Below are 26048 nucleotides of genomic sequence, written 5' to 3' on the forward strand. Positions count from 1 at the left end.
AGTTATAGTTTACGGAAATTAGTTACCTTTACCGTAAATTGTATGTTTAGGGGTTGTGTGATAAGTTCGTGAAGTGGTCTAACGAATTAGTGAAATTTGTTACATTAATACGTTAATATTGGTATCTAACTTATCATAGTAAGCTGTAGAATGTTCAAGGCAAGAACAGCGGAGGGTATGTCGCGATGATAATATAAGGATACGGAGGATGAAAACACTTAAGACAACGGAGCCAAAACAGAACGGTGAGTACGAATAACATTACGTTTATCATTTGTTAACTTCGGCGTTAAGAGCTTGGGGTGTTCTGTTGGCTTATTACAGACTACTTTTACTGGATACGGAATATTTTTGTGTTGAGGCGTCATTTCTACATCAATTCTACTTTGTAATGTTGTGTGATTAGCTGTTTTCTGTTGTCATTTGGTCGATGTGGCCAACTCGATTCTTAACATGGTGGGAAGCTGCTCGAAAACGATCCCCCGTTTCAGCCATGCGCACTCCCACTGGCTCTGAAGTATTCACGAGTGTATCCAGTTGCATTATGAAACGTCTCTTGTTGTTAGGTGAAATGGAGCCACCTTTGGGAGGTGTAACAGTGTCACCTGAAGAGTGCACACTCAATGTGAGGACAGCAAATTTTGTTTTATACTTTTTCATCAAATGGTGCCACTTCTAAATAGGGAAACAAGCAGATGTTGATAACATTTTGTGAAGGTGTCCAATTCCCTGAGGACGGCATGTTGGTGGTGTTCCGTGGCTCGGAGAGTACTCACAGTGTTCAAGCAGAGCCTCTCAACAGCCTAACATTCACAGTGCTAATCCCCGGTTAGTTCTGATATCAAGCTGAACACAATAAATGACCTTGTTGGGCCGTCACTGTTGAATAAGGGAAACCATGCTAGTTATTGAGGGGGCATACTCATAGGTTTCACATTGACCAATGCTGAGACCTTATAGTCATGGGACAGATGATTTTGTATATTGAGTATTGAATGTTAGGTCATGGTAAGTACTTAGTTTGTGGCTGGCAGGGACTGCCTTCCTGCATGCCCTGAATGAACAGACAAATATGTTGAATGCTTTGCTAACCATCAATTAATTTTACCTGCTCTGTCATAGTGATGTATGCAATATATTCATGACAATAGCTTTATTGTTATTTGGTTGATGGTTTGGCTTCTCGCAACCTATATATTAATGGCTCATTTCCAACTCTATTGTGTTGTTCTGTGAATATGGGTTAGTTTATCTACTCTATTAATAGCACACCACAAACCTGAGCAGATTACGCTGTCGGTAATTGATGGTAAAGATGCGTCAAGGGTGATCTATCGGAGCCAGTTCATCTACACTGCTGCACCCCAGCACTACATTGCCGAGCTGTTGGTACAGAGCGTGTCAGGAACACCTCAACTAGATGCTCTAATGTCATTTGTACCACCTTTGAACAACAAAGCTGAATTAGTTGCCTTTGATGCTAAACTGACTACATCATTCAGCAGTATAGCTCTACCCAGAGATTGGACACTCGTGGGATATGAGAACCTAAAAAGTAAGTATGGTTTAATGTACTGCTTTGATGTTACCCTGTTCTGCTACATAATTGGGAAGTTTTGAGAATGGTTAATTTAGTTCATTAGACTGTTTAGTAAACATTTGTTGTCTATTGAGACATCTTACAGGCATTTATTAATCGTGTGTTTTTCTCTGTATTGTAGGAGCTAATTCAGGAGATACGCTACTTCACTTCTCAGCTCAACTTGGCCTGAATAAATTTGTAAAACATCTGTTGAAGCTGCCGGGTGCCAAGGAGGCTGTCAACATGGACAATGAATGGGGCTTGTCACCTATTGAAGTGGCCAGTCAAAATAGCAATGACAATACGGCCAAGTTGTTAAACGAGTAAGTTATGCACCAGTGTCTGAAACATTGCATTTGTTACATGGGAGTATCATTGTATCTTATCGTTTTGTTCACATGAATGTGTCATGTACTCACTCAGCAGTTAGGTCTAAACCTGACTGTTTTGTTATAATATTAAAATGTTATGGCCTAAAGTCAGTTAGCTGTGCACATTTCCAAACTGTCTAGTACACCGTTTTTTTAAAGGCTTATGTGGTTCCATTAAGAGCTACCAAAATATGTTGTGTTTGTTTGAACATGGATGATGTGACAACTTTATAAGTGATTAAGATGGAAGGAGTTAATTCTCTATGAAGTGGTGGTACAAGTAAAATGTGAATTTCCCACTTAAACTGTTATAAGTATTGTTACAAAAGGTGGCCGTGTTGAGTACATGTAGAATCTATACCACATACCTTGTTGTTTGTCTTTTAATGTGTACACGTGCTTGTTAAGAGTTACATGTATTGCACTGTCTCATGTTACTGGTGATACACTATATAGTCCATTACATCTTTCTCGGCTACTCTGTGTGTATGGTTGTGTATACAATTTTGTCAGCTAGCTACTTTGTATTTCCCTGTCTGCAAGGGGACACATACAAATTGACCATTTTTACATCATCCTACTAACTGCCCATAAGATTGTTCTGTATAGGAAACCAAATTATAGTCTTATTCAACAGTTGTGAGTGGCTTCTGTTTCCCGAGTAGGTGGGAAGTATTGCCCATACTCCTTGAAGGAAACAAAAAGTTGATGTAACATACAGCAAGCTCAGCCAAGCCCTTACCATTTAGTGGTGATGCGATATATCATTTATTGCTTGACATCCATGTCCAGTGTATTATGTTTGTGAGATAATTAGCATTCATTATCAATTCAATGGTACTGAAATATGAGGCCTCAGTTGTTGTTGGGAAGTGAAGAGCTTCACCTTGAGAATTGTGTTGCCTGGTAACCATGGGAATACCTTAGAATTATGTGGTACACTATTCATAGATATGTAACCAGTGGTCATTGTGATGTGTAAGGGTGTAATGATGTTATTTTAATTATCATTACTTGAACAATGTAAAATATTCTAAAATATGTTTCCTTGCCAATGTGGTAGTGTAAACAGCATGGTTGGATTCTTCCTTATTCGCAGGTTTGTGGCTAACCGATTCTAAAAATATACTATTGCTCAATTAGCCATGACTGGGAAGCATTTCCAGTCAGAAGTAGATAACTTTATTCATTGAAATTTGAGTAATGTACAATTAACTGTTTTAAGTAACCAAATATGGGTCCATGGTAACACAACCGGAATGCCAGGCATAGCTCAGCCAGTGTTTATAAGTTGAACTGTTTTGGCTAGCATTCATTTTGGCATGTTTCTCTGTTGACAGTTTTGCTGCTGTAACATGTGGTCCTACCCTGCTACTATCTAGTACCCAGGTGAGTATATATATATGGGTTGTACTATAATTAGAATTGTCTCTGCATGTACTTATAATTCATAGTGTATTTTAGTATTTCACATTTTCAATTAGTATTTGTAATTACAGTAATATAGGGATGGTTTTTATAAGGCTGATTATACTAGTATTTCAACTTTAGTAGCAAGGCCTATTAGTGGTGTTACCCATCTTTTTCACATTAGGGACATTATCACAGTGATAGGAACACTGGAGTGGCAGCAAGTGAGTGATTGTTAATGACATACTACACCTGGTAACTGCACATTCCTGGCTACCTGTCTCACATATGAATAACCTGTATGATATTTATTGGTGCATGCTTTTACCACCAAAGGTGACCACAGTCAAAATATTGATAACACCATTGATGATTGTATTAAGAAACAGCAGCAGATACCCCAGGGTTCACCAACACTAGCCAAGATTAAGCCAAAGCTTGATAGAGGAGGTAGAATGTCATATTGTAGAACTAGCTGTCAATTTGGCTGCTGTTACAGGTGCTGAGCCCTCTACGGGCCGTGTGAATGATCTGGTTAGTGTTCTGTGTCCTTCTCAAATTTCTTGCTTGTGTTGTTGTGATGGTGAATTCCTTTAGTAGTGTTTCCTTTCCTAATGTACATAGTAATATTGGGTGACAGTATATGTTTTGATTTGTTATAGACCACCAATCTCACCACAGCCTGCAGTAATTCATGTCCTTCATTGCTTGCACCTTCATCAATGAATGGTAATGGGGTTTAAGCATGTGCAGTGGTTATCTTGTATGTCTTGTGTCCAGGAACTAAGACATATACCTGTGCCAGTACCTCCTCTACTAACAGTGATGATCACACCAGCAGTGAGGACAATTCTCCTGAGCCCAAGCATACACACCGTCACAGTGCCATCTACAAGCACACAACAGGATCTAAAAATGGAGGAGTGTCTTTCTATGGTGCTGGGGGTTCTTCTCTGCATAAGCCACAGTTAAATGCGGCTGCCCAACAATTTATCAAGTCTAAGGCAACAAGGTCATCTTCCACTTCCCCAGTTAGTCCAGATATGCGAGAAGACAGTGTAACTCCAGTGCAGTTTTATCAAATTCCATCTGACCATGAGGGGACACTTAAGGCTAATCGTCAGACCAGTACTCCAGCTTCGATTGGCAGTTCATCAAAGAGTGCCCCTGCTTCTGTTGACTCTAGTCCTTCAATAAAACGTGTTACCTCAATATCAGTCTATGTCAGCAACAAGAAAACATCACCATCACCGAGTCGCAGTATATTATCTGAAAAACATCATGATTTGAGTGATGATGATCATATGAAGACTCAGTCGGCACCAGACATCTTATCTCCTGGGGTAAATCAATCATCAACAACTGATGAAGGAGACAAGAGTTTGGATGATGGTGTTGAAGAGGCTAGTAAAAGAATTGGTGGCACTGATACATACAGTGATGCTTTGTTGGGCTCTGATTCATCAAGTGATTCTGAGATCAGCAGTATTGATGATATACACCTTAGTATGACCAGTACTGACTCGAAAGACCAGAGCAGTGATCGACCATTGAGACGTCCTTCCCAAAATAGTGTTAAGCATTCCATGTCTGATCATTGCCTGTTAGACCGAGCTACGTCTCCTGTTGATCCTGCCAGAAAGAGACTGTCTGACATACCTAAGGTGGTAGACGATGCCCCGGGATTATTGTACAGCACTGGAAGTGAGCCAGTCGTTTCAAGATCTCACATTTCTAGCTCAGACTTGAATCTCTCTTCAGCTGAAGAGTACACAGATATTGGTGATAGTACAGACACGTTGGATAATTTGTATGCAATGCAACAAGCTTACCTCAGGAAACAACAAGGAGGTGGCCGAAGTTCTGAGTATGTAGTCCGTTACCGACCAAGTAGTGCTCAGTCACATGGTAATCGACCACGATCGGCTGATATCACTCATTGTATTACAGATCCTAAATCAAGACGAGTTCATGCCATCTCTTCTCCACATGCAGTAGCACTGAGGAAGGTTTACTCCAGCTCCAACATTGATGATTTCTGTAGTGCTCAATCTATAACAGCTTTCCGTAGCCACAACAGACTGCACCCTAAATTGGTGGAGGAGATGCAGGATAGTGAAGAGAAAATGTCTCGTTCCTATCCCCCTAAACTACAAAGGAGTGGATCAGGGGGAAGCTTTTTCTCAAAATTTACTGGATCAAAGAGCAAAAGATACCCAGTGACTAGAAATAACTCAGATGTCAGTGGACTAAAGAAACAGCCAGGACATGCTGCTTTAGTGAAACGATCTGCATCTGCTGCTTCTGATTCTAGTTATGCAGAAGACAGATCATCTATCAGAGATAACACTGACTATTCTACTCCCCCACTTGATGGCTCTTCCCTCAGCTTGACTCCTTCTAGTAGAGCTGCAGGTGTAGCAATACTACCACCCTCCCCACTGATATCTAACATGACTCCTGTTGAATCAACATCAGTTTCTTATCACAGAAAATCTGGAACCCTTTCACCTCCTGTGCCCATGTTACCAGCAGAGGACGAAGAGCCAGTTGATAATGTTATGAGCCAGCCAAGCATTGCTGGTATCATGCAATCACGGAAACCACTGTTGCAGTGTGATCCAGAGATTGAGTCTTCATTAGACAGAACTAGCGCTATGTGGACTGCTCACCAACAACCCCCAGAGGCTCCTCAGAAAGGTCACAAGAAAGATAAACAGGTGAACTTGAAACGAGCCCAGACAATGGGGTCTGATCACGAAGGCACTCACAGAAAGTTTGGACTCTTCGGCAGAAGACCAAAGGACAAGAACGCAGCAAAGAGACAACGATCACCAGCTACTGTCAAATTACCTAAGTCAAGCAATTCCAGTTCTGCAACTTATCCTCGTCCCAATTCTTCATCAGCCAATTATTCATCATCTGAAGCTGTTAATGTACAAGATGAGGCAACTAAATCAGTTGGATCTGACATTGCTTACGGTAATGTATTTCCTACTAAACGAGCTAATCCCAGGCAGTCCAGTCGTGGTGACATCAGGTCCATCCACTTTTCACCCACTGTGTCTCCTGAAGAAGTCCGTGAGAAGCCAGCTACAACAGCTGGTGATAGTGATACAGAAAAGCACAGGCATGCCATGCCACATAGATCAACCAAAATTAGTGCATCTAGCACTAACATTGTTCCCCCCAAAACTGATAGTGTAGAGCAGAGGAAGACTCGCTCCAGCAGTGAACTTTTGTGTGAGACTGAAAAAGAAGCTACCGCTGTGTTTGATAATAGCTTGGAGGAAGAGGAGGAGGCCATGGTACGTAATCAAGAGGATGAATCGGTGACTAAATTATTTTCGTCTATGCCAGAACTCTTTCCAGATCATGATAGTCCTGACTGGGCAGACAATGTCCCTTCAGCAGTTCTGTCAAAATTAAGTAAGGTAGAAAAAGACCGTCAAGCAGTTATTTATGAACTAATACAAACAGAGAATCACATTTTAGTAGCATTGCAAATTTTGCTAATCATGTTTAAGAAAACATTTCAAGATCAACTGAAACTTCCAGAAGATATTTTAGTACAAATGTTTCCTCATCTTGATCCACTGTTAGTATTGACCAAGGAATTTTACAGTAAACTGAAACAGCGACAAGATGAAGCTACCAACTGTGTGATAGATCGAATTGGTGATGTGTTAGTGGAGCATTTTACTGGTGAAAAGGGTGACGAGGTTGCCAGTGTGTATGGGGCATTCTGCAGCCGACAGTTGCGTGCCCTTGACATATACCGGGACCAAATTAAGTTGAAGAGGTTTCATAAACTTGCGACTTCTTTTACTAATTCTAAAGTGTGTCAGAGAAGAAACTACCCAGAGTTTATAACACTTCTTGCCCAGCGAATTACAAAGTATCCTCACCTTCTGGATCGTTTGCACAAGAAGACTGACTCTAAGCATGCTGATGCTGAAGACTTGGAGCTGGCACTTACACACAGTGTGAAGGTATGTGTATTGTTGACTGTATCATGTTCATTAAATATCATTTAGGTTACCTCACGAGTCAATCAAATAGTTGACGAGCACTCACGTCATGTACAGCTGCTAGAAATCCAGAGTAACCTCGAGATTCATCTACCTCGCGTTGAGAAGGATGAGGCAACTCGTAAGGAGTTGAAGTCACTCAATCTGATGGCTAATGGCAGGAATTTGATTAAGATAGGACACGCAAAGTGGATAGGATCACCACAACATTCACAAGAGAAGGAGTTGTGTAAGAATTTAGTAATGTAAACGTTTTAAAATATAATTTTGTGTCTGTGTGTTGCTTCAGCTGTGATGTATGCACAGATACTCGTGTATAAATATGTGTTATGGTGTGTGTGCTTGCGTCCGTGTGTGTGGCTTGCACAATTTACTGATGGTAGTTGCCATGTAAATGATCATTTGTTTTACAGCTGTTATAATAGTCTTAGTCACTGACATGGTGGTGCTACTAACAAAGGGAGATCAGAAATACAATTTGGCTTGCTTACAAGATCGAAAGGTACATTTACATGTAAACTTGAAAAGTGTCTTCTTCTTTAAGTACATTCTAATTGCTAACTGTGATTGTCTACATGTTTTAATATGTACTCTGTGTGCTGTGAGTTATCAAATTTACTAGCTGATTGTCCCAAACATTCCTTAACCCTTACACCCACATAGTCCATTTAAACTTCTTAGATATGCGTACTTTGCACAAAACACTGTAACTTTCAAAGCATACGTCCTATGGCTATGCAATTTTCATCATTCTACTATTTAACAAGGATTAAAATTATACCTTAACCTAGGGTTTTACCCTAATACTAAACGGTAACTAAATTAGCCATACACATAACTATTCGGTAAGAAATCGTTTACATACTTTATAAAGTGATCATACCTCAATGGTGGTTGCTCCTATCACCTTGTGACAAGTCCATTCACTTTGCCGCTAAATTTTCTATTGGGCCACAGTTGAAATGAAACATGTGGCAAGGATTTTGAAACATGGAAACGCAAATTGTTGTTCATCACTTCTTAACAAGTAAGCCGCTGTAGTACAGTGTTGAATTAAATTTCTCCCCCAGTGAACAGACTTTCAGTCATTGTGTAGTTTTAGGCTACAGCCTACAATAGTTAAGTTACCCCACCTGATGTCATCATGCATGCCCGTACTGTGTAAACACGCATTCCCCAAAAGTTCTATGCAGGTTTAAGTACTGTTACTTTGCTTGTTTATCACTTATATCTGAAAAGCCACCTGCTCAACTGTCTGAATTCTTTTCTCGTCAGACAATTATCAACTACAGCAAGTATGAAAATGCTAAAATAAGCACTACTCATCTTGACTGCTCCAAGAATAAGAAAGTTTTGACTGTAGCTGCTTGTCATTTCTTACTGATACTGCATGTTAGATATATTTGTGATGTTTATGCTTTCAATCACCCACTACAGCATGTTCAAGGTCATAACTTTAATATGTTTAACTGTTAGAGTACTTCTAAAATCCATGCACCCATGCAGTTAATACTATCCCATTCTTACAAGGTAATTAAATCAACCATGTATATAATTTAGGTTATATTCATGCCATTGCTGTTATTAACTCAGCTAGATAATTAGATTTGTAAATACTGTAATTTAGCATATTTTGTAATTCATAAATTATATTATATTATAATTTGGTAATTACGTTGCTATGCACTGCTAAGGGAGTGTACCACTTTTAACTGCAAATTGCACACAGAAGTATCTTTTCTTACATGAATTGTTTAGAGAAATCTCTCAAGGCTGCCCTTCATTTTTGTGGACATTCTCCCTTAGGAATTCGTTATTTCTGGTATCCTGCGAAGCCTATTGCACTGTTTTTCATTGTATATTATACCCATATAACCCATTAGGAGAGTTCTTTTCAGCATGTTCTTTAATTAATTAACTCGAATTTTGAAAATAGCTGCCTCAGCATAACGCTTAGCTTCTTGAAAGTGTAATACAAGCCATCATTTCACATATGCAGGCTGCTTTTGACACAACTGTTTGCTCATGTGGGCAAAATGACATGGACTAATGCACACACATTTTTTTCCCAAAACGGTTAGGTGCATGCCCCACAGCCAGCCAGTCAGCTGCAGGGTGTGCACCTCGTTAACAAATCCTTCAGCTATCATGCTAGTATGGTCATAATGAACCATACCTGTGCACTACTCAGGTGCTATGAGTCAGTGTGGGCAAGAGGGCTACTAGTCCTCCTGGGGCAGCCCGCAGGAGGAAAATTTTACTGTTGCTTATATCAGTATTACTCTGTAGTAGGTATTGCAGAGGTTTGCATTTTCCCACCAAAAATATCTATATCAGCATCCTCACAGTATATTTGGCAGCCCAAGCATGCCTTTAAAATTACACGAAGTACTTATGATAAGTTTCAATATGCTTACCGTTTCAGAATACAGCTGTCTAGTGGTGTGCAATGACCAATTTAGACATATCTCGATATTTCCTTTGAACTTATCTTGATTATCTAACATATCTCAATAACTGAAACAAAATTGTTTATTTTAGTAAACTGCCAATATTGTAATCAGTAAGGTGACCATATTGCAATTTGAAGAATATAAAAAAGCGAAAAATGTTAGTCTTAACACTGTTCCCAAGTGGTAGGAGAGTTAGAGCCTCCAGGAGGTGCCTACACCATCAGGTATGCAAATAATTTACGGAAGTTTACTATTATCTAGATTAATAAACCTATCATCCTTATCTCAATATATCTAGATAATCGCACACCTCTACAGCTGTCCCATATAAATGCTTAGTTACTGAGTAGTAGGCATTACAACCAAATATATAAGTTTGAATAAATTCCAGGTCTCAAATGAGCACCTAGTGCAGTATAGCATCTGACAATTCTGTGCAGTGCCATGAATCATGAAGAGGAAAGCATGAACTAAGTGTGCTAAGGAAAGCATCCGAGGTAGAGTGCGGCCACGATTTGAGGCAATGGAATTCTATTCTTCTACTATTCTGTTTTACAAATTCCCCACACTATTCACTGTCTCAGTGTGCTAGTAAACAATAGGTGATAATTAATTTTATGGGAGCTATTAGAAGGAGGTAGTTACAGGACTTAGTTCAAACTGTATGGAACATTTGAAATAGTTCCAAACAGCAGCATTTCCTTATCACCACTTGTAGCTTGACAGTAACATGACCACACAAAGTGCCATAATCATCTACAGTACATTATAAGGAGAGGGAGGAGTATTATTATAGGGAATTGTACATATTTGCAGATCACTGGACGTATAAAGCTTTGCTTTGTAGAAAACATGAAAGTAGCACTTTTACATATTAACACATGTTTAGAATTGTAGCATTCTAGCAGGTACATCTAGTAAGAAAACTCACTAAGAGGTTGGTTTTGCTCATGCCCTGCCTGGTACGTACATGGCATAACAACCTTACTGTTAAAGCTTCTGTGCTCAAACTCCCAACACAACATTGCTGTGAATTGATTAATAGCATCTTGTGTTCAAATACAAAATCAGGTTGCTAGTTCAATAGAAACCTCGACTTCAATATCACCATATTCCTGCCATAGAATTGTTACGGCAATACTGTTTCTACTGAATAAGCCTGATTTTGTCATGTTTTGTCCAGTATCCCCATATATTTATACATCTAATTTTAGTTGGTTTTATTTCTGTTCCATAGTAATTTAGAGTATGTGCAAACCACAAATTCCCGTATTGCGTAAAAGGCTACTATATATATCATGCTAGTTAGGTGATGATCAGCCCATAAACTTTATTATTGTTCAGCCTCCAGTTATCCGATTGATTGACCTTCATGCTCGTGTCAATGAAGCATCTGTCAAGTCTTCTGGTTGTGAACTGTTCCTTATGGAGGGAGGAAAAAGACCAGAGTTTTTCACACTACAATGGGCCAATAGCAAAATACTAAGAGAATGGAAGGAAGCCCTAGACAGTCAAGTTAACTATTGCAAGGAAAACAACCTCAGATGTGGTGAGATATCCATTGTGGGATTAATGATTTGGTGAAGGTTTTTTTTTTGGTTTTTTTTTGTCTGCTTACTAAATCCCTTATTTAATTTGTTTGTGGAAAACAATCTTGAGTTTAAACAACTGTGGCCCAAGTGATAGTATAATGAATGCTAAGCGACTGTATAATGAAGGCTATAATGCACATTGTCATTCTTTTCACTTGTTTACTTGCAGAGCGTTTTGGTAATGCACACGCACCAACTACAACAGATGACAAAAAGGAACAACATCCTGAAGAAATGGTAAAAAAAGCTAACTGTTGGTCACTTAACAAATTGTAGTCTTGTCAAGAGAGATGATTCAAATGTTTAATGGCACTAGGTCACTAGTGTTTGTGTATTACAGGTGAGGCGCGGCTCAGTCAAGAAGAGGGAGAAAAAAAAGGGTTCAAGTAGAAAGTGAGTCACGGTTGTGTTTTGTGCTACAACAATAACGACCAACTCATCATGTAGAGAGAAATACATGTCAATGTGTCAAGATGCAATTGAGATGGCCAGGAACCTATTACCCTACAGCCCTAGCCTACAGGATTTCTCACAACTACAGACCATGTCGTCTCGCTATGGTAGTAGCATCAGTGTCGTCTCAGTCCCACCAGCCACTGTCACAGTAAGAAACCAAACTAGTGAGAAGGGAAGCCCCAGGACTCGTTCAAGAGCCAACACTATTGTTGCTCCGAAGCATTCATCTGTTATTGTAGATGACATGCACATGGTCAACATTAAGTCTGCCAAACAACGTGGAGTACTGAAGAGTAAAGGTGGCAAAGTGGAAAGAAGTCAGACGTTTTTAGGAAAAGAAGAAAAGAGAGATCGAAATTATGTCCCACCATCATACTCACCTCAGAACCATCGCTCCAGTTCGTCTGGTGCTGGAGCTAATGTATTAGATGATCTCCCTGATGGAGGTATGATCATGATTTTACTTACACAAGTTATCTATCTCTGTTATTAAATAGCTCACTCCATGCTAGTGCGAGATCCCAGGGAACAACTACAGTTAAGGTGTATAGAGAAATTAATGGAGGCACTTGAAGGATTCAAAGTGAGTCCCATGTACTATGTAACTGTGTACAACTATAATGGTGCTTTTATCAGGAAGTAATGTTTGAACAAGATTCAACCATTCAGAGGTAGTGAATCTTATACTGATGCTTGTAATAGTTCATGTTATTACTTGTTTTTGTAGTCTACAAGAAGAACTCATCACCTTAAAGGGGACAAATCGTTCAGTTAGTTTAATAGAGGATGATCAACCAGCTGAAGAGATGACCAGCAAAACAGAAACTGACCTTCTCAACATGGTAGAGAGACCTTTAAATCAACAAACGTTCTCTGGTTTAAGTTGGGAAGACCTACGACATTCCGCTTCATCTAATGTCACCCATCCCTCAAGACAACCGAACGGCAGTATAGCAAGGCCGTTGTCCTGTAGCAGCGATCTACCCCCATCAACTTTGCTAGGACATGAAGCATCAAACTTTGATCAACAAACTAGTAATGATAGTTGATAAACCTCAATTGTAATAATCCTTCATAACTTAATAAATTGTTGGTGGTGTACAATATTTTTTGTGTAAACTGCAACACACCCACAAACATGCCTGTGACAACTCTACCTCAAAATCATATAACAGCACTTTATTTTTAATAATTATATATTTAAAAATACAAAATAAATATACATGTACATTGAAATAAAGAATGCTTGTCAAGTACTGGTAGCAAATGAATTTGATATGGTCTTGTTAATGTTGAGTTCATCTGATGTGAAATCACACAAGCACCTCTCTTTAATCTGGTTACAAGAGGAACACGAACTTTCAAGTAGTGGATCTGTTTCACATTGCTCCTGTTTATCTTGACAGGGTGAAGCTGTTGATTATACATACACACAACACTGTGTAAAGTTGCATCTTACTTGGACGTTCCTTAGTTGCCCTTCGTATGTAAATGAATAGTAATACTAAACCAACAAAGGCCAAGGCAGAAGGTCCGGCAGGACCAAACACCATCACTTGACGATAGTAACTGTGACAGAGGCTACAGCACACCCTGTAGTGCAGGAAGAGTAACAATGACCCACTACACAACAGAGGAGGTAAGTCACATGCACATAAAGGAGATGAAGTATTCTAATCTGTGAATTGCTAAGCCTCACAAATTGCACAAGTACTGCCCCAACACAAGTGTGGCTTTTCTAGCTGAGAAACAAGTGGTGGTAGACAGAGGTGCTTCTTGTATACATGAAAAATTCCAAACCAATTTCAGTAGCCATATTAGATAGATTGTATAATCACATAAGGCAAATTGGGGGGATATTTTTTTGTTTACATTCCACAAGATCAACTACAACCATATTTAACATCAAACAACATTGACTTGACCATTATTACATTACAACACAAAATATCTGGCACTGTGCCCACTACTTCGTTTGTAGGAAAGCTAAGCGATAGTACAACTATCACTATTCATAACTGATAGTAACTCTTTTACACCACAATAGCGATAGTATCACGATATTACTACTAGTTATCAAGGACACTCAACCTCACCATGAACAATCCAATTACACTCCACGTATCTGTTTTTCTAACACTAGCTCCATTGGTAAAATTTGTTATGTATTACAGTTATAATCTTTGTTGTGCATGTTTTCACAGTAACCTTAACTTTAACAAATATCATGTTTACTTCTCTACTAAGCACAGATATGTATAATTTATCACGATAGTATGATTGCATACTATCATAATCATGATTGTTACTCACTATCACAATGATCAATAGATTGCAACTATCGCTCAGCTTTAAGTTAGCTGCAACTATCTCATAGCATTATAAGTTTTCAAAAGTGATTTCAATGCGCAAAATGACTTGTGTTCGTTGGGCCTTGGGATGGACATGTTTTATGCAATTAACAACCCATCAAACTTTAATCCCATAACGATACCCCAAAACATCATATGTTTACGACATGTAACCAACTCCCTCTGACACAAAAACTGCACATACTCATTTTTCTGGTTGCATGGATGACATAGCTGGATAATCTGAATGGCAACACCATTGGCGAGTTTGTCCGTGAAACTCATAGCACCATACACAAAAGCTCCACTAGACTAAGTAACCATCAAATAATACACACTCACTCACTGTAGGTTGTACAGTCACTTACTACATGACGGTCAATCAAGTCCGCTGTCATGGACAATGAAGTCACCAATAGGATGGAGCCGCTAATTCCCAATAAGACACCTGCTCCATATGGTACAAGATTGTGGAACACGTGTTTCTTGGTGGGGTATTTTGCCTCTTCTTGAAACTGAAACCAAAAGCTACAAAATTTAGAAACTAATCTTAAGCAAAAAAAACAATCGTATTGACTCACATGGCAGCCCAAAGAATACACAATCCAAGAAAGTAAGTAATCTGTAACAGTCATGATCACAGCTGTATACCCACATACAACACAACTTACATATCTGCCCAAGTATTTATTGATGTATTTATTAGTAAAACTAGCTATAAATCCACTGACATAAATAATTAGAGTGGCTTTGGCAACACTGGACTGTAGAAGGAAACAATTAAAGGATGGAATGTCAAGTAGCGATAACTACTTACTCGATCCAGGTTCACTACTTCAAGCATGTACAGTGGAATATACACTTGTGTGACATTTACCATTAAACGAGTACACATATAAATCATTGCTACCTGGAATAAGTACAATAATGATATCACAAAATCTGACTATATTTTACCAAATAAAACTGAGGATTCTTAAACCACATGTACCATTTAAATGGTTTCTCATTTTTTGTGTCAGAATCCTCCCTCCTTTTGTACTGTGCCTTTGGCTCTTTGGTACCAAGGTGAAATATTATTGAAAAAAGTAGTCCTACTCCAATGATCCCCAGAGGAGTGTACTAAAACATATGCGAAAGTCATGTAAGACTTGTAATGGTGTGACCATACCCAGAATATATATCTGTCACTGTAATTAATTTTCGTCATGTTGGCGTGACTCTTGTGACCCTTGTGTGCATGCTGAGCTGCAGTAGGTACATGATCCAGTAACTGCCACATGGCAAGTGAGACTGCCAAGTTGGACAACACTGTAAAGCCATACCTGTCAAAACATTATCAGTACATGGTGAACACGTGTAAACACACTCACCTAATCGAGTTGAGTCCAACTTGTTCGTCCTTATTACTGGTCAAGTCTGGGATCAATGCCAAATGAGATATCTGAGTAGAGGCCCAGCCAAATTGAAACACGGCAATGAAGCAAGCATAGTAGAGGACGAGGTATGGTACTGAAACGTCCTCACAGGTGATACACACGTGGAAGATGAAGGAAAACGAAGCAGCAACACAGATAGTTCCGACCAAATGCCATATCTTTCTCCTCCCATAGAAACACTGTGTTTTATCACAAAAATACCCTATTACTGGGGTACATAAAGCGTCCACAGTTTGTCCTATCAGCAACAACAGGCCAGCAGTGGCGTTAGGGAATTTGATAACGAAATGATAGAAGACGAGTAAGTAGCTGAACCACATACTGGCACAGAGATCGTTAAGAACATGACCAACTCCATACGACCAGCGTCTCCACAACGGTAGCTGGTGTTCACTGGGCATACTTGTCCTTAGCTTTGTCCAGTTAATCCTTCAACCACGTGATTGCAACTGACACACCTTTACGTGTCTCGTGCCACTCTAGAGGCCCGCGCTGATTAGCCAGTTCACGGAAATTCCTGTGCAACATGTCCTCGAGTGAGAATCAGTGGAGTGAGAATCAGTGCACTGATAGAGACGACTCAAAATGTGGCGTAAGTTTCGTTAGATAAGATGTGAATTTATAGAGCACTGTATTTCAGTCTGCCAGCTACTCGGACCGGTACAGCGATGCAAGCGCAACATGGGTAGTGTCTTGTGCAATTCTGATGTTTTTTATGGTGAGTGATTCGTAATGCATTTAGCTACTGCTGTATAGGTTTCATGGTACATTGCACTAACAAATACATTTCAGAATTTCCTGTAGTAAAGAATGCGGGGATTTTTTGTTCTAGCTGCAAAAAAACTGGCATGGGGTAGTATATTTTTGATGCTGAAGCAGGAAACTCTAGTTTTTGACTCAGCCTTTTTGGCAGGAGGAGATGGCGGATTTCTAAGTCATATGCATTGTGATTCTGGGACTATCAATTGTTGTTAATTAGTCTTTTAACTGGTGAGAATGATTTGAAGTCATCATGCATTGTCCTTCCCCCTACCCATTAAACAAATGGAAAAGATGGTCTTGTATAGTGAGTCTAAGGAATCAGTTGGTTGGATGTGAGTGTATGGGGATTTTATTTGTGTGTGTATATAAAATGCGTTAGAAAGAACAAACCACACCATTTACTGCCTTTGAACTTGTATAGCCAAGCAATAATTCTGGATGCTTTGAGATGTAAGTCTTTGTTATTGCACAGTGCTAATCTTAAGTTAGGTTCATCTCATCAGTCAGTTACGTGGAATCATTGGGTGCATTACCATTCAAATATTGACAAACATAAATTCAAATAACATGTGTTCCAACTACATAAGAGTAATAGCATTGACAAGACAATAAACCAGAACATCTACCAGTGTTTGTGTCAATTTTGTTTGCGCACACTGAAATATGAAACTGTAATTCTTATACTAACTAGTATTGAAAGTGAATAGATAGTAACTTGAGAATGCCTTTCTAAGAATCCAGAGAACAGCCAATATTTTTAATTTGTTGTTCAGCTCCCTGGTTGGGATACGATACACTCACACGTGAGCTCATAGGATTTGTATAGAGCAATTGAAGGGGCCAGCGGCAAAAGGCCATTTGAAAGATTGGGTGACCACATAATGGGCGTTAAACAGAATTTTGGGGCATTATTGAATTTTTGTAATATTTGCTAAAAGTTATATTGAGACTGCCATGAACTTTTATGTTGTTTACTTAGTGACAATATTATTCACATGGTTAAACCAAGCCATTCAAATTTTTAGAAAATGGAGAAATGGCACATGTTCCCTTTTTCCACTGACCCCTTCAATTAAAAATCGTGTTTCATTGAAAACCAGGTGCCAATCGAAAGCTTTTCCTATGGGTAATTTAATGGTGGTGAACCCCAGTGGCTTGATGTTAGTATACAGGCTGATTGAAGATGTCATCCATGAAGAGCTTACTGAACAAAACGGAGAGCAAACGGCACAATGAAAGAGAATAGCACTGGAAATTCTCCATAATCCCATAAAGCCAGATACATCAGCATCAGTTTACAAGTCAAAATGTGACCGGATTTCACATAACAAGGCTTCCACACACACAAAATCAAACTTATGTTTTTACCAGAAATGGATTGCTGGCCTAATACAGTATCATATTCCACACTGTACTTCCTTCAGGACTGGCAAGTCTGGTTTCTGTGGCAGTTTTCTTCTTACCCTGTCAAAGCCACGAGTGGGAGATTGGTGCCATTGAATGGCCATGGCTTTGTGATAATGGTGTGTAGTGAGCTGGGACTTCACAGAGAGCTTGCCAATAGTGTCCTCAGTCAATTTGGAGTGATTTGAGGGCCATGGAGAGCCCAAACTTGGCCTCTGGATTCCAATCGTCTTCTTGCTTCATTTTATACCCCTATATTAAGCCCACCCACCGCCCCCCACCCTCCCACCCTATTACTACCACCTGTGATATTATTACCCGCTCGAGAAAAGCTGCCCAAAACAGGGCTAATTTTGGGTATCAGAAATGTATACACCCACTCAGTGATAGCTAGTAAATAGATGCATATTTGGTGCAAATTGTGTTTGCACAGCTATAGGCACTGAGAAGTTATTACACAACTGTAGGCACTGAGAAGTTATTACACAATGATTACTTAAAATCGCCATATCTCCTAACGAAGCTTTGTGCGTCAAAGCCGGGTTTTGTCAAATTCAGTCACAAATATGCCATTAAACATGAATTCTTTTTGATGGCACATACTAAATCAAAGTGTATGGAAGCTGTGCAAAACAGCTATTGCCATCCAGTAAACCAGTACTGAGATGCCTGTGCACCACTCAGATGATTGAGCCTTGTGCAGGAAATCCTCAGGGATAGTAATCTGCAGAACTGTCTAGGTCTCACGGAGAGAGGTCATGGAACCTGAAGTTTCACAGCGACCCCAATGCCACTAAACAAGACAAGGACAGTAGGGCATTCTGTAGTAATGTCACTCACACACACACACACACACACACACACACACACACACACACACACACACACACACACACACACACACACACACACACACACACACACACACACACACACACACACACACACACACACACACACACACACACACACACACACCTCTACCATAAAGGTCATGTGGTCTTCATACGGTTGTATGAAAAAGCTTAAGCTATCTACTCAGCTGGTCGACACTTGTGCACAGTTAGTCCTCCTCTGCTACAAAACCAACGGTGACATAATGAGCACTGAATAGCTCCATGTTGAAGTTCAATTGGCAGAGATCTCTCTGCCAGACATTTGTGTCACTTCAGATCACTAGACCGGCTAAAAGATCTTTCACATACAGAACACTGAATTCTATTCTCCACTTCTGGAATTGGTGCATGTTCAAATATGTTGTGCTTGATGGGATTACAATTATGTACAGCAAGACCACCCTTACTCCTAAACCATCTTCCACAAACAGCACATTGCAGTGTACCCTGTTGTTGGTGCACTGGCTTCAGTCTTTCTTCTATACATTTATGCCTTGCCTTATCCTGTTCCCTACGGAAGGTCCTGCTGCACACCGTACACTGCACTGTTGGTAAAGCTGTTCTTGCTAGAAGTTGACTGTTGCTTACTCTTTCATTATACAGGTTGTCCCATTGATCTCTGTTGAGTGCTGAGGTGTACCAAGTATCCAATAGTCCTACTGTCTGAAGGTCTGCCTTCACAACATCTCTCCATCTCTTTCTTGGTCCACCAGATGGTCGTTTCTTGGATAATCACCCAAATAATGTTCTTTTGGGGGTCCTGCTGTCTCCCATTCTTACCTAACCACTCTATCCGACGCCTAATCAGTTTCTCACTGATGGTCTCAGGGTCACCCCACATCTGACGGGTTACTTTAGAATTGATATGCTGCTCCCACTGCTTCTTCCTACTTATCCCAAGAATAGTCCTAATACACCGATGGTGAAAATGATTCAAATGAACAAGGTGTTGCTTATATGGTGTCCAACACTCTCCTCCATACAATAATACATTGAGTACACATGCCTGATACACAAGTCTCTTGGTGAGAACTGTCAGGGTTCTGTCTTGGAAAACTGCACGGCGTAGTGCACCAAAAGCTCTGGATGCAGCAGATATACATTTCTCCACCTCTGTGTCCAACTTCCCATCAGATGTCATCTGGGAACCAAGATATACAAATTCGGACACACACTCCACATTCCCCCCAGATGTTACTATTGGCTGCTTATCTTCCTCCGTTATATCATGTCCAGCCACCATGAACTTGGTCTTGATAAAGCTAACTGACAATCCAAGACTAGCTGCAGCAGAATGATATTCTCTAATGGCCTCTACAGCTCCAACACGTGATGTGGCTAATACATCATCAGCAAACTGATACTCATTAATATCAAATTCCTCTGCCCCACTGGTGGACCTTCGGAAAAGCTGTTGGTCTAGTCTATATAATAATCTAGTACCTACACCCTCTACATTCTGTATTTGGGAAAACCATTGTTCAGTAACAGCACAAGAATACAAATTGAATAGTGTTGGAGCAATAGTACATCCCTGCCTCAAGCCATTGTTCACATCAATTCCCTCTATCCAACCTAATCTGAGCAGTCATGTTCTCATGAAAGGACCTCACAATGTTAATCAACACTTCTGGTACTCCAAGCTTCCCAAGCACCCTTCCAAAGGGCTTCACGGGGCACTGAGTCGTATGCCTTTCTTAAGTCTACAAATACAAAAAATTGCTTTTTATTCGATGTTCCACAGCTTTTGCCGAATAGTGAATAACATATCATTACAACCTCGACCCTTCCTGAAACCACACTGCGATTCAGGGAGTAACTTCTCAGCAAGTTCCTGCAACCGGTTCTGGCTTACCAACTACTTCCAACAAAGAGATCCCCCTCCAGTTGTCACAGCACTTCAAATTTCCCTTCTTGGGAATGGGTATCAAAATAGCATCAACCCATTCTTGAGGCACCCGCTCTTCCTTCCACACAGCTCTCAGCAAGTTGGTTAGCAAATCACAAAATTCACCATTATTCATCCCCATCTTAACCATCTGAGGTAAAATCCCCGAGCTACCAGGAGCCTTCGTATTCTTAACTTTTACAAGAGCAACAGCAACATCATTGTTAGATGGAATAGCAACAATCTTCTCAAACACTGGACTTTGCTCTTGGGGATCAAAATGACTACAAATTTTGAGGACAGTTGTAAAGTGTCTCCTCCATCGAGCTTGCTGAGAGACAGGATCACAGCATGGATTTCCATTTTCATCATCAATGGTCACTACTCTAGATGGAATTAATCCTCTCCTTCCATATTGTAAGTCTCTAATACCTCACCATACTTCCACTCCACCAAAACTCCCTCGTTCAATCTCAGTATCTTTGGCTACAAACCAATCATTCTTTTCCTTCCTAATTGCTCTTCTTGCTTCTCCTCTTGCTTGCTTAAACCTATCATGATCCTTTTCTTTACCAAGTAGTGTACAAATCATTTCTATGTTGGAGGAATGGGTTTAAAGTATCAGACGACTCTAAACCAATCAGGTTGGTGTTTCTTCTCATAACCCAACACACTAGCAGCAGATTCGGTCAAGGCAGTGCGAAACACAGACCACTGCTCATCAATGTTACCATCATCCGGCCATACAGCATGTGCCCTCTCCAGCACCTCTTCTACAAACCTCATACTTACTGGTGCCTCACAGCCAGTGTCACCATCAACCCCAGACCTTAACTGTGACACATCAAACCTCCTCTTCTCCATCTTGCATTCGTGTCTTTTCCTATATGGTTTCTTCAACTTGAATTCCATACAGACCAAGTTGTGGTCAGTATTGCACACTGCTCCCCTTTTCACTGACACACACACACACACACACACACACACACACACACACACACACACACACACACACACACACACACACACACACACACACACACACACACACACACACACACATGCTTCCTTGGGTAATCAAGCTAATCTGTTGTTATAGAAAGCTGGATTCTTGTATGTGGAGGAAGCATTTAGCAAGAGTGGTGCCAATTACAGGAGAAGAGTTGTTCTTGCAGTAAGTTACACTATGGTATGTGACATTGTTTCCATGTATTGAATGTCCAGAAATATGTGGATACGTTTGCCAGCACCATCGGATTCTGGTTGTTTGGGTATGCCTTCTCTGGTAGCACTTCAGGATTTATTGTTGGTGAACAACAAGATTACATATTCTGGTTCTTCCGGGTTAGTTGTGGTAGTTATCATGCGCATATCAACGTGTTTGTGTGTAGTTCACTTTTGCCAGCAACACTGCCACAATTATTGGGGGCACACTGGTAGGGCAACAGATACAGCTGAGAATACTGTCTGTATTTGTCTACGCCTTCTTTATGTCTGTAAGTTGAGTATGTATGCATTGTTAAAGTGTTTAGAGTAGCATGTGTTTAAGTTTTTAAAGTCTACTCAATCAAGCCTTTTTGTCCAATACACAGGTAATGAAAACCTTTTTATGTATTGTGTCTCTAATAGCTATTGTATTATTGTGATTTAGTATTTTGAGGCATTCAGTTACAATACTGTAATGGCTTGTTGAAATTTATTGTGTGTCTTGTATATCGTATTCTTATCTTGTGTACAGTGGCTTGTGGTTTTTAATAGGCATTTATTCATCCTGCGCTGGCACGTTGGATGTGGGCTGCTGGTCGGAATGAAAATTTAATGTGGTCTCCATTCCGTTACTGTAATGGAACACGGACTGTGGAACGGGACCATAACGTTAGCTTTTACTCAAATGAGGACTTGGGAGACTTTGTTTTTCTTGACTTTGCTGGCTCAGGAGTTGTACATCTTTGTGGTTAGTAAATTGTATCATTTCATTCATCTGTAGTCCCGACTTATCTTTTAGGTGGCATGGCAGCATTCATACTACAAATATTTCATAGACTAGAGAAGAAGGTCTCAAAAGGAACAATGAATCTTCCATGCTTTTGGCTACCAGAGTCAAGAGAGTCACACACTGAACAACACGAATTACAGGCAAGTTACGGAGCAAGTCATCCGTATGTCTCTTATGTGAGTGTCTGAGGAGTGACATAAATGAGTGTTGCTGTGTGTGTGTTGTGTAGGAGGCAAGTGCTTATCAAGCACAAGCTGAAGAGCCAGACGATGATGAGAACAGGTGAACAAGTCAGTTTAGTTGATTGTTTATGGACTGTATGTATGCCATCAGGGGTTCATTTTTGGAGTGGATGTACCCAAAAGGTGGAGGTGATGAGAATGTTGAGAGTGCAGCCCTTGGAGTACTAATATTGTGGACAACTTGGTGTGTGTGTTTGTGTGTGTAGTGATGTGTATCATCCGTGTGCATGCATGTGTGAGTGTGTGCATGTTTGTTTGTTTGTTCAACACCATATCAGTCAGCACCTCCTCACAGTGACTCCTGGGCGACAACTATTAGCCACATAACTTGACTATACTATCACGGTTGGATTACTTAGTGCTCAGCCAAGGGTGCCACCTGATGATATCACTTGGAACTGGTGTCTGTGGAGGCATTTAAGTTTGCATTTTGGCTTAGTGGAATGTCAAGGGCACATGTTACTGCTGGAATTCCAATGGCTGTGCCATCCATGTGTACTGGTGACATGATGGTACACCTTTGCTGTTGTCTATCTTTACTTCCTTTAAGGAAGGTCACGTGACCCATGTGGGTAGTAACAGTACTGCGTATAAACATACTCGTTTGTGGCACACTAGGAATCTATAACATATACTCTAATAGAGCAGTCAGTATACACTCTAATAGAGCAATCACTGACTGCTCTATTAGAGTATTTTAGTATAACAGTATCACATTGACTATGTCAATATCAGTATGTAACACAGACCTCTGGTCCATGTATGAAGTTGTTGTGTACATATGATATTAACACAATTGTAGTGTCTGTTCTAGTGCTCTATTATTTAATTCATGTTTACCATCACCAACAGGTTTGGATTCAATGCAGGCTCCACAGAGAGCATGGAAGGTATGACAGCAGTCAAATGTTCCCTTCACATAATACACTGGTTTTGATTTTGTACCAAAGGAAAGATAGCCCATGCATCAGTTGGACGTATTGCACTAGTCATGGCATTAGCAGCTGCTTCAGGAGGTCTAACTAGCACCATCGTGTCTGGCCTAGTACAGGTACTACAAGATCATGTAATGCAGAAACTTTGTGACCAACAGATTTGAATTTTACTGTTATAAGGAGGTTGTCCTTTACCAGAGGTAAAACTGTATTTTAGTCTGGGGATCTCTAAGATTATCCTTTATTGAAAGCTAATATGTTCAATGTCCTTTTAGAGAGGTTTAGCATACATGATATATACCATGGTCACGAGGGATTTGCCTGATATGCCGTAGAGTCTGGTTGTTAAGCGCACGTATATATTAAGTGCATACCCATTTCTCATACTTAATCATGATCGATAAGCACATGTGGACAAACACAAAGCTCCAACATGAGATGAAGCTATACAAGAGAAGAAATGCTAGAGGTTTGCTAACAGTGTATAGCATGAAATTTCACGAAGTACAAAGCCAAAATACATGCCTTTACTATACTTATCAAGTGAAGTGGTCTTCTGTAGTATGCTCCACACGAAGGATGCAGTGCACAACATCTGAACTCAAGATATTGGTAGATGTAATGACTGCTATTCACACTACCCCAAGAGAGAGAATCCATAATAATCACGACAAAGTTTATTTATTAGGCGCATGCGCTTAACTGTATGTTAATTAATCACAATATCTATTTGCGAACTTTTATTAGGTGTATGTGCCTAGCAACCAGACTCTACAGAAACAATTATTTTAGTGATGCTTATTAACTGAACTATGCAATGCCTCACTAATTATATTTCCTTCAAGAGAATGCTTAGCCTAACTAAACCAGCATGCTAAACTCAAACCCACAATGCAAAACTGTAATCAGCTCAATATAAGGAATCAAGGGAATTGATGCTTTGTAACTGCCTAAGCATCAAAGACAGGGCTATATCATGATATCGCCCTAACCACAGGGCGATATCGTGATATCGCGTGGTCAGGGCAATGCATGAAATATAGCCCTGTGGTTTCCTTGATCTGAGGTGTCAAAGTTGGATATTTATTTTTATAGATGTACAAACGTGATGAAACGTTCAACTCCAATGAGATAGCCAATGGGGTGCTTGCCTGTCTGGTAGCCGTGACTGGTTGTTGTCCATTTATTGACCCCCCATGGGCCTTGCTGATCGGAGGTGATGAGTGTTGAGTTCATGTGTATTACTGTAATGTTCCTTTACTTAGTTTTAACGATATTGTTTTACCATCTTGGTTGTTATATCGTGTACCTCCTGAAGTTATACGATGGTGCAAGAGTGTTTCCAGTTCATGGAGTTTGGTTAGTCTTTGCTGTAACATAAAGAACTTTTGGGCATTATTTTTTATTTTAGTGGTTTCTGGGGTGTAATGTGTGTTGGCATCTTCAGTCAGAATTGTCTGATTAGAGAAGTTTACGAGACCTTGTGTTTCTGTGAGGAACTAAGTCTTCCCAGCAGAGTAAGTGTATCACTTCTTGTAGTCAGCATATTATATTCACAATGTTTTTACAGCTGAAGGAGCAAGGCTTTCGTTTCTTGTACCAACTTGCTGGAGGATTATTTATCGCTGTTTGGTCTGCTGTGCTATGTAGTGTACTATTTCTGGTGTTGTGGCTCATTCCTATCAAATATTTCTTTTACATGTTTGGACTACCATGGTAAGCAAGGGTCAAGTCTTCATATATAGTATTATCTTGTTGTTCCAGGTTGTTCAAGTTCAAGAATCCTGATCGTGGACTGATTGAGTTTAAAGGCAATTTGTTGTTCACACACTTCTCAGAGATCAATGCTCCTAGTGGTGGGGGTGATTTGGAGATCGCAAATGTTGGGCATGATCATCGTCATGGTGTAACTATTAACACACGGACAATTGATGAAAAAGCAGACAGCTCAAATTTGTAGTTTTTTTTTATTTGTAGTACAATGCCTGCACATTACAATTTTTCCATTCACGTTACCATAGCTACCTATAACGTTGTACATGACTGGGCCTGCGAAAATAGGGCATGTGGGCACAAACTACACCCCGTCATTCTACAGGTCATATCTCAGTACTGAGACAGAATAATTGAATTCTGTAACTTGTATTATAAAGCCAATTAAATACGTATGAAGAGCTGTAAATTACATTGCTATAGCACAATGGTACAAAAAATAATGAATCATTGAAGTTTGAAAAAGT

At 39.9% G+C, this 26048-nt stretch overlaps 3 protein-coding genes across 4 annotated transcripts; 2 read left to right on the plus strand and 1 right to left on the minus strand.

Moving 5' to 3' along the window:
• The first annotated feature begins 42 nt into the window (after positions 1 to 42).
• On the plus strand, positions 43 to 13117 carry LOC136260967 (uncharacterized). The gene is made up of 20 exons (XM_066054897.1): positions 43 to 245; positions 567 to 625; positions 684 to 828; positions 1268 to 1555; positions 1722 to 1905; positions 3294 to 3342; positions 3548 to 3587; positions 3700 to 3813; positions 3863 to 3897; positions 4026 to 4092; positions 4144 to 7355; positions 7401 to 7623; positions 7808 to 7896; positions 11192 to 11396; positions 11609 to 11676; positions 11780 to 11832; positions 11887 to 12341; positions 12393 to 12478; positions 12532 to 12566; positions 12623 to 13117. The coding sequence occupies exons 1-20, from the start codon at positions 209 to 211 to the stop codon at positions 12942 to 12944; spliced, it is 5766 nt and encodes a 1921-aa protein (XP_065910969.1). The 5' UTR covers positions 43 to 208; the 3' UTR covers positions 12945 to 13117.
• On the minus strand, positions 13060 to 16155 carry LOC136260980 (major facilitator superfamily domain-containing protein 12-like). The gene is made up of 10 exons (XM_066054933.1): positions 15620 to 16155; positions 15418 to 15571; positions 15204 to 15368; positions 15064 to 15156; positions 14918 to 15010; positions 14828 to 14868; positions 14615 to 14774; positions 14452 to 14558; positions 13355 to 13488; positions 13060 to 13308 (listed from the first exon to the last, which is right to left on the minus strand). Exons 1-10 carry the CDS (start codon positions 16084 to 16086, stop codon positions 13145 to 13147), a joined length of 1578 nt encoding a protein of 525 aa, XP_065911005.1. The 5' UTR covers positions 16087 to 16155; the 3' UTR covers positions 13060 to 13144.
• LOC136260977 (ammonium transporter 2-like) lies at positions 16129 to 25823 on the plus strand. 2 transcript variants are annotated; one of them, XM_066054927.1, is made up of 16 exons: positions 16129 to 16277; positions 16326 to 16403; positions 21735 to 21809; positions 21860 to 21979; positions 22027 to 22131; positions 22394 to 22589; positions 22641 to 22807; positions 22861 to 22913; positions 22965 to 23057; positions 23726 to 23763; positions 23824 to 23924; positions 24904 to 25024; positions 25074 to 25167; positions 25220 to 25325; positions 25379 to 25524; positions 25573 to 25823. In XM_066054927.1, the coding sequence occupies exons 1-16, from the start codon at positions 16212 to 16214 to the stop codon at positions 25766 to 25768; spliced, it is 1755 nt and encodes a 584-aa protein (XP_065910999.1). In that variant the 5' UTR covers positions 16129 to 16211; the 3' UTR covers positions 25769 to 25823. The 2 variants fall into 2 exon arrangements, with proteins under 2 accessions (XP_065910999.1, XP_065911000.1); XM_066054928.1 differs by having other exon boundaries at positions 22641 to 22771.
• The last annotated feature ends 225 nt before the right edge of the window (positions 25824 to 26048 follow it).

Source organism: Dysidea avara, chromosome 7, assembly GCF_963678975.1.
Source record: "Dysidea avara chromosome 7, odDysAvar1.4, whole genome shotgun sequence".
Classification (NCBI taxonomy): domain Eukaryota; kingdom Metazoa; phylum Porifera; class Demospongiae; order Dictyoceratida; family Dysideidae; genus Dysidea; species Dysidea avara.

Excerpts from the sequence above, each read along its gene's own strand:
- LOC136260967 (XM_066054897.1), top strand. The coding sequence starts at position 209 with ATGAAAACACTTAAGACAACGGAGCCAAAACAGAACG. Across the intron at positions 3,814-3,862 it reads GCCAAAGCTTGATAGAGGAG|GTGCTGAGCCCTCTACGGGC; the intron begins GTAGAATGTCAT and ends CTGCTGTTACAG. Across the intron at positions 11,677-11,779 it reads AACAACATCCTGAAGAAATG|GTGAGGCGCGGCTCAGTCAA; the intron begins GTAAAAAAAGCT and ends TGTGTATTACAG.
- LOC136260980 (XM_066054933.1), bottom strand. The coding sequence starts at position 16,086 with ATGCCCAGTGAACACCAGCTACCGTTGTGGAGACGCTGGTCGTATGGA. Across the intron at positions 15,157-15,203 it reads AGAATCCTCAGTTTTATTTG|GTAGCAATGATTTATATGTG; the intron begins GTAAAATATAGT and ends TACTTATTCCAG. Across the intron at positions 14,775-14,827 it reads TGTATTCTTTGGGCTGCCAT|CTTTTGGTTTCAGTTTCAAG; the intron begins GTGAGTCAATAC and ends TAAATTTTGTAG.
- LOC136260977 (XM_066054927.1), top strand. The coding sequence starts at position 16,212 with ATGTCCTCGAGTGAGAATCAGTGGAGTGAGAATCAGTGCACTGATAGA. Across the intron at positions 22,132-22,393 it reads TCTACGCCTTCTTTATGTCT|GCATTTATTCATCCTGCGCT; the intron begins GTAAGTTGAGTA and ends GGTTTTTAATAG. Across the intron at positions 23,925-24,903 it reads TCGTGTCTGGCCTAGTACAG|ATGTACAAACGTGATGAAAC; the intron begins GTACTACAAGAT and ends TTATTTTTATAG.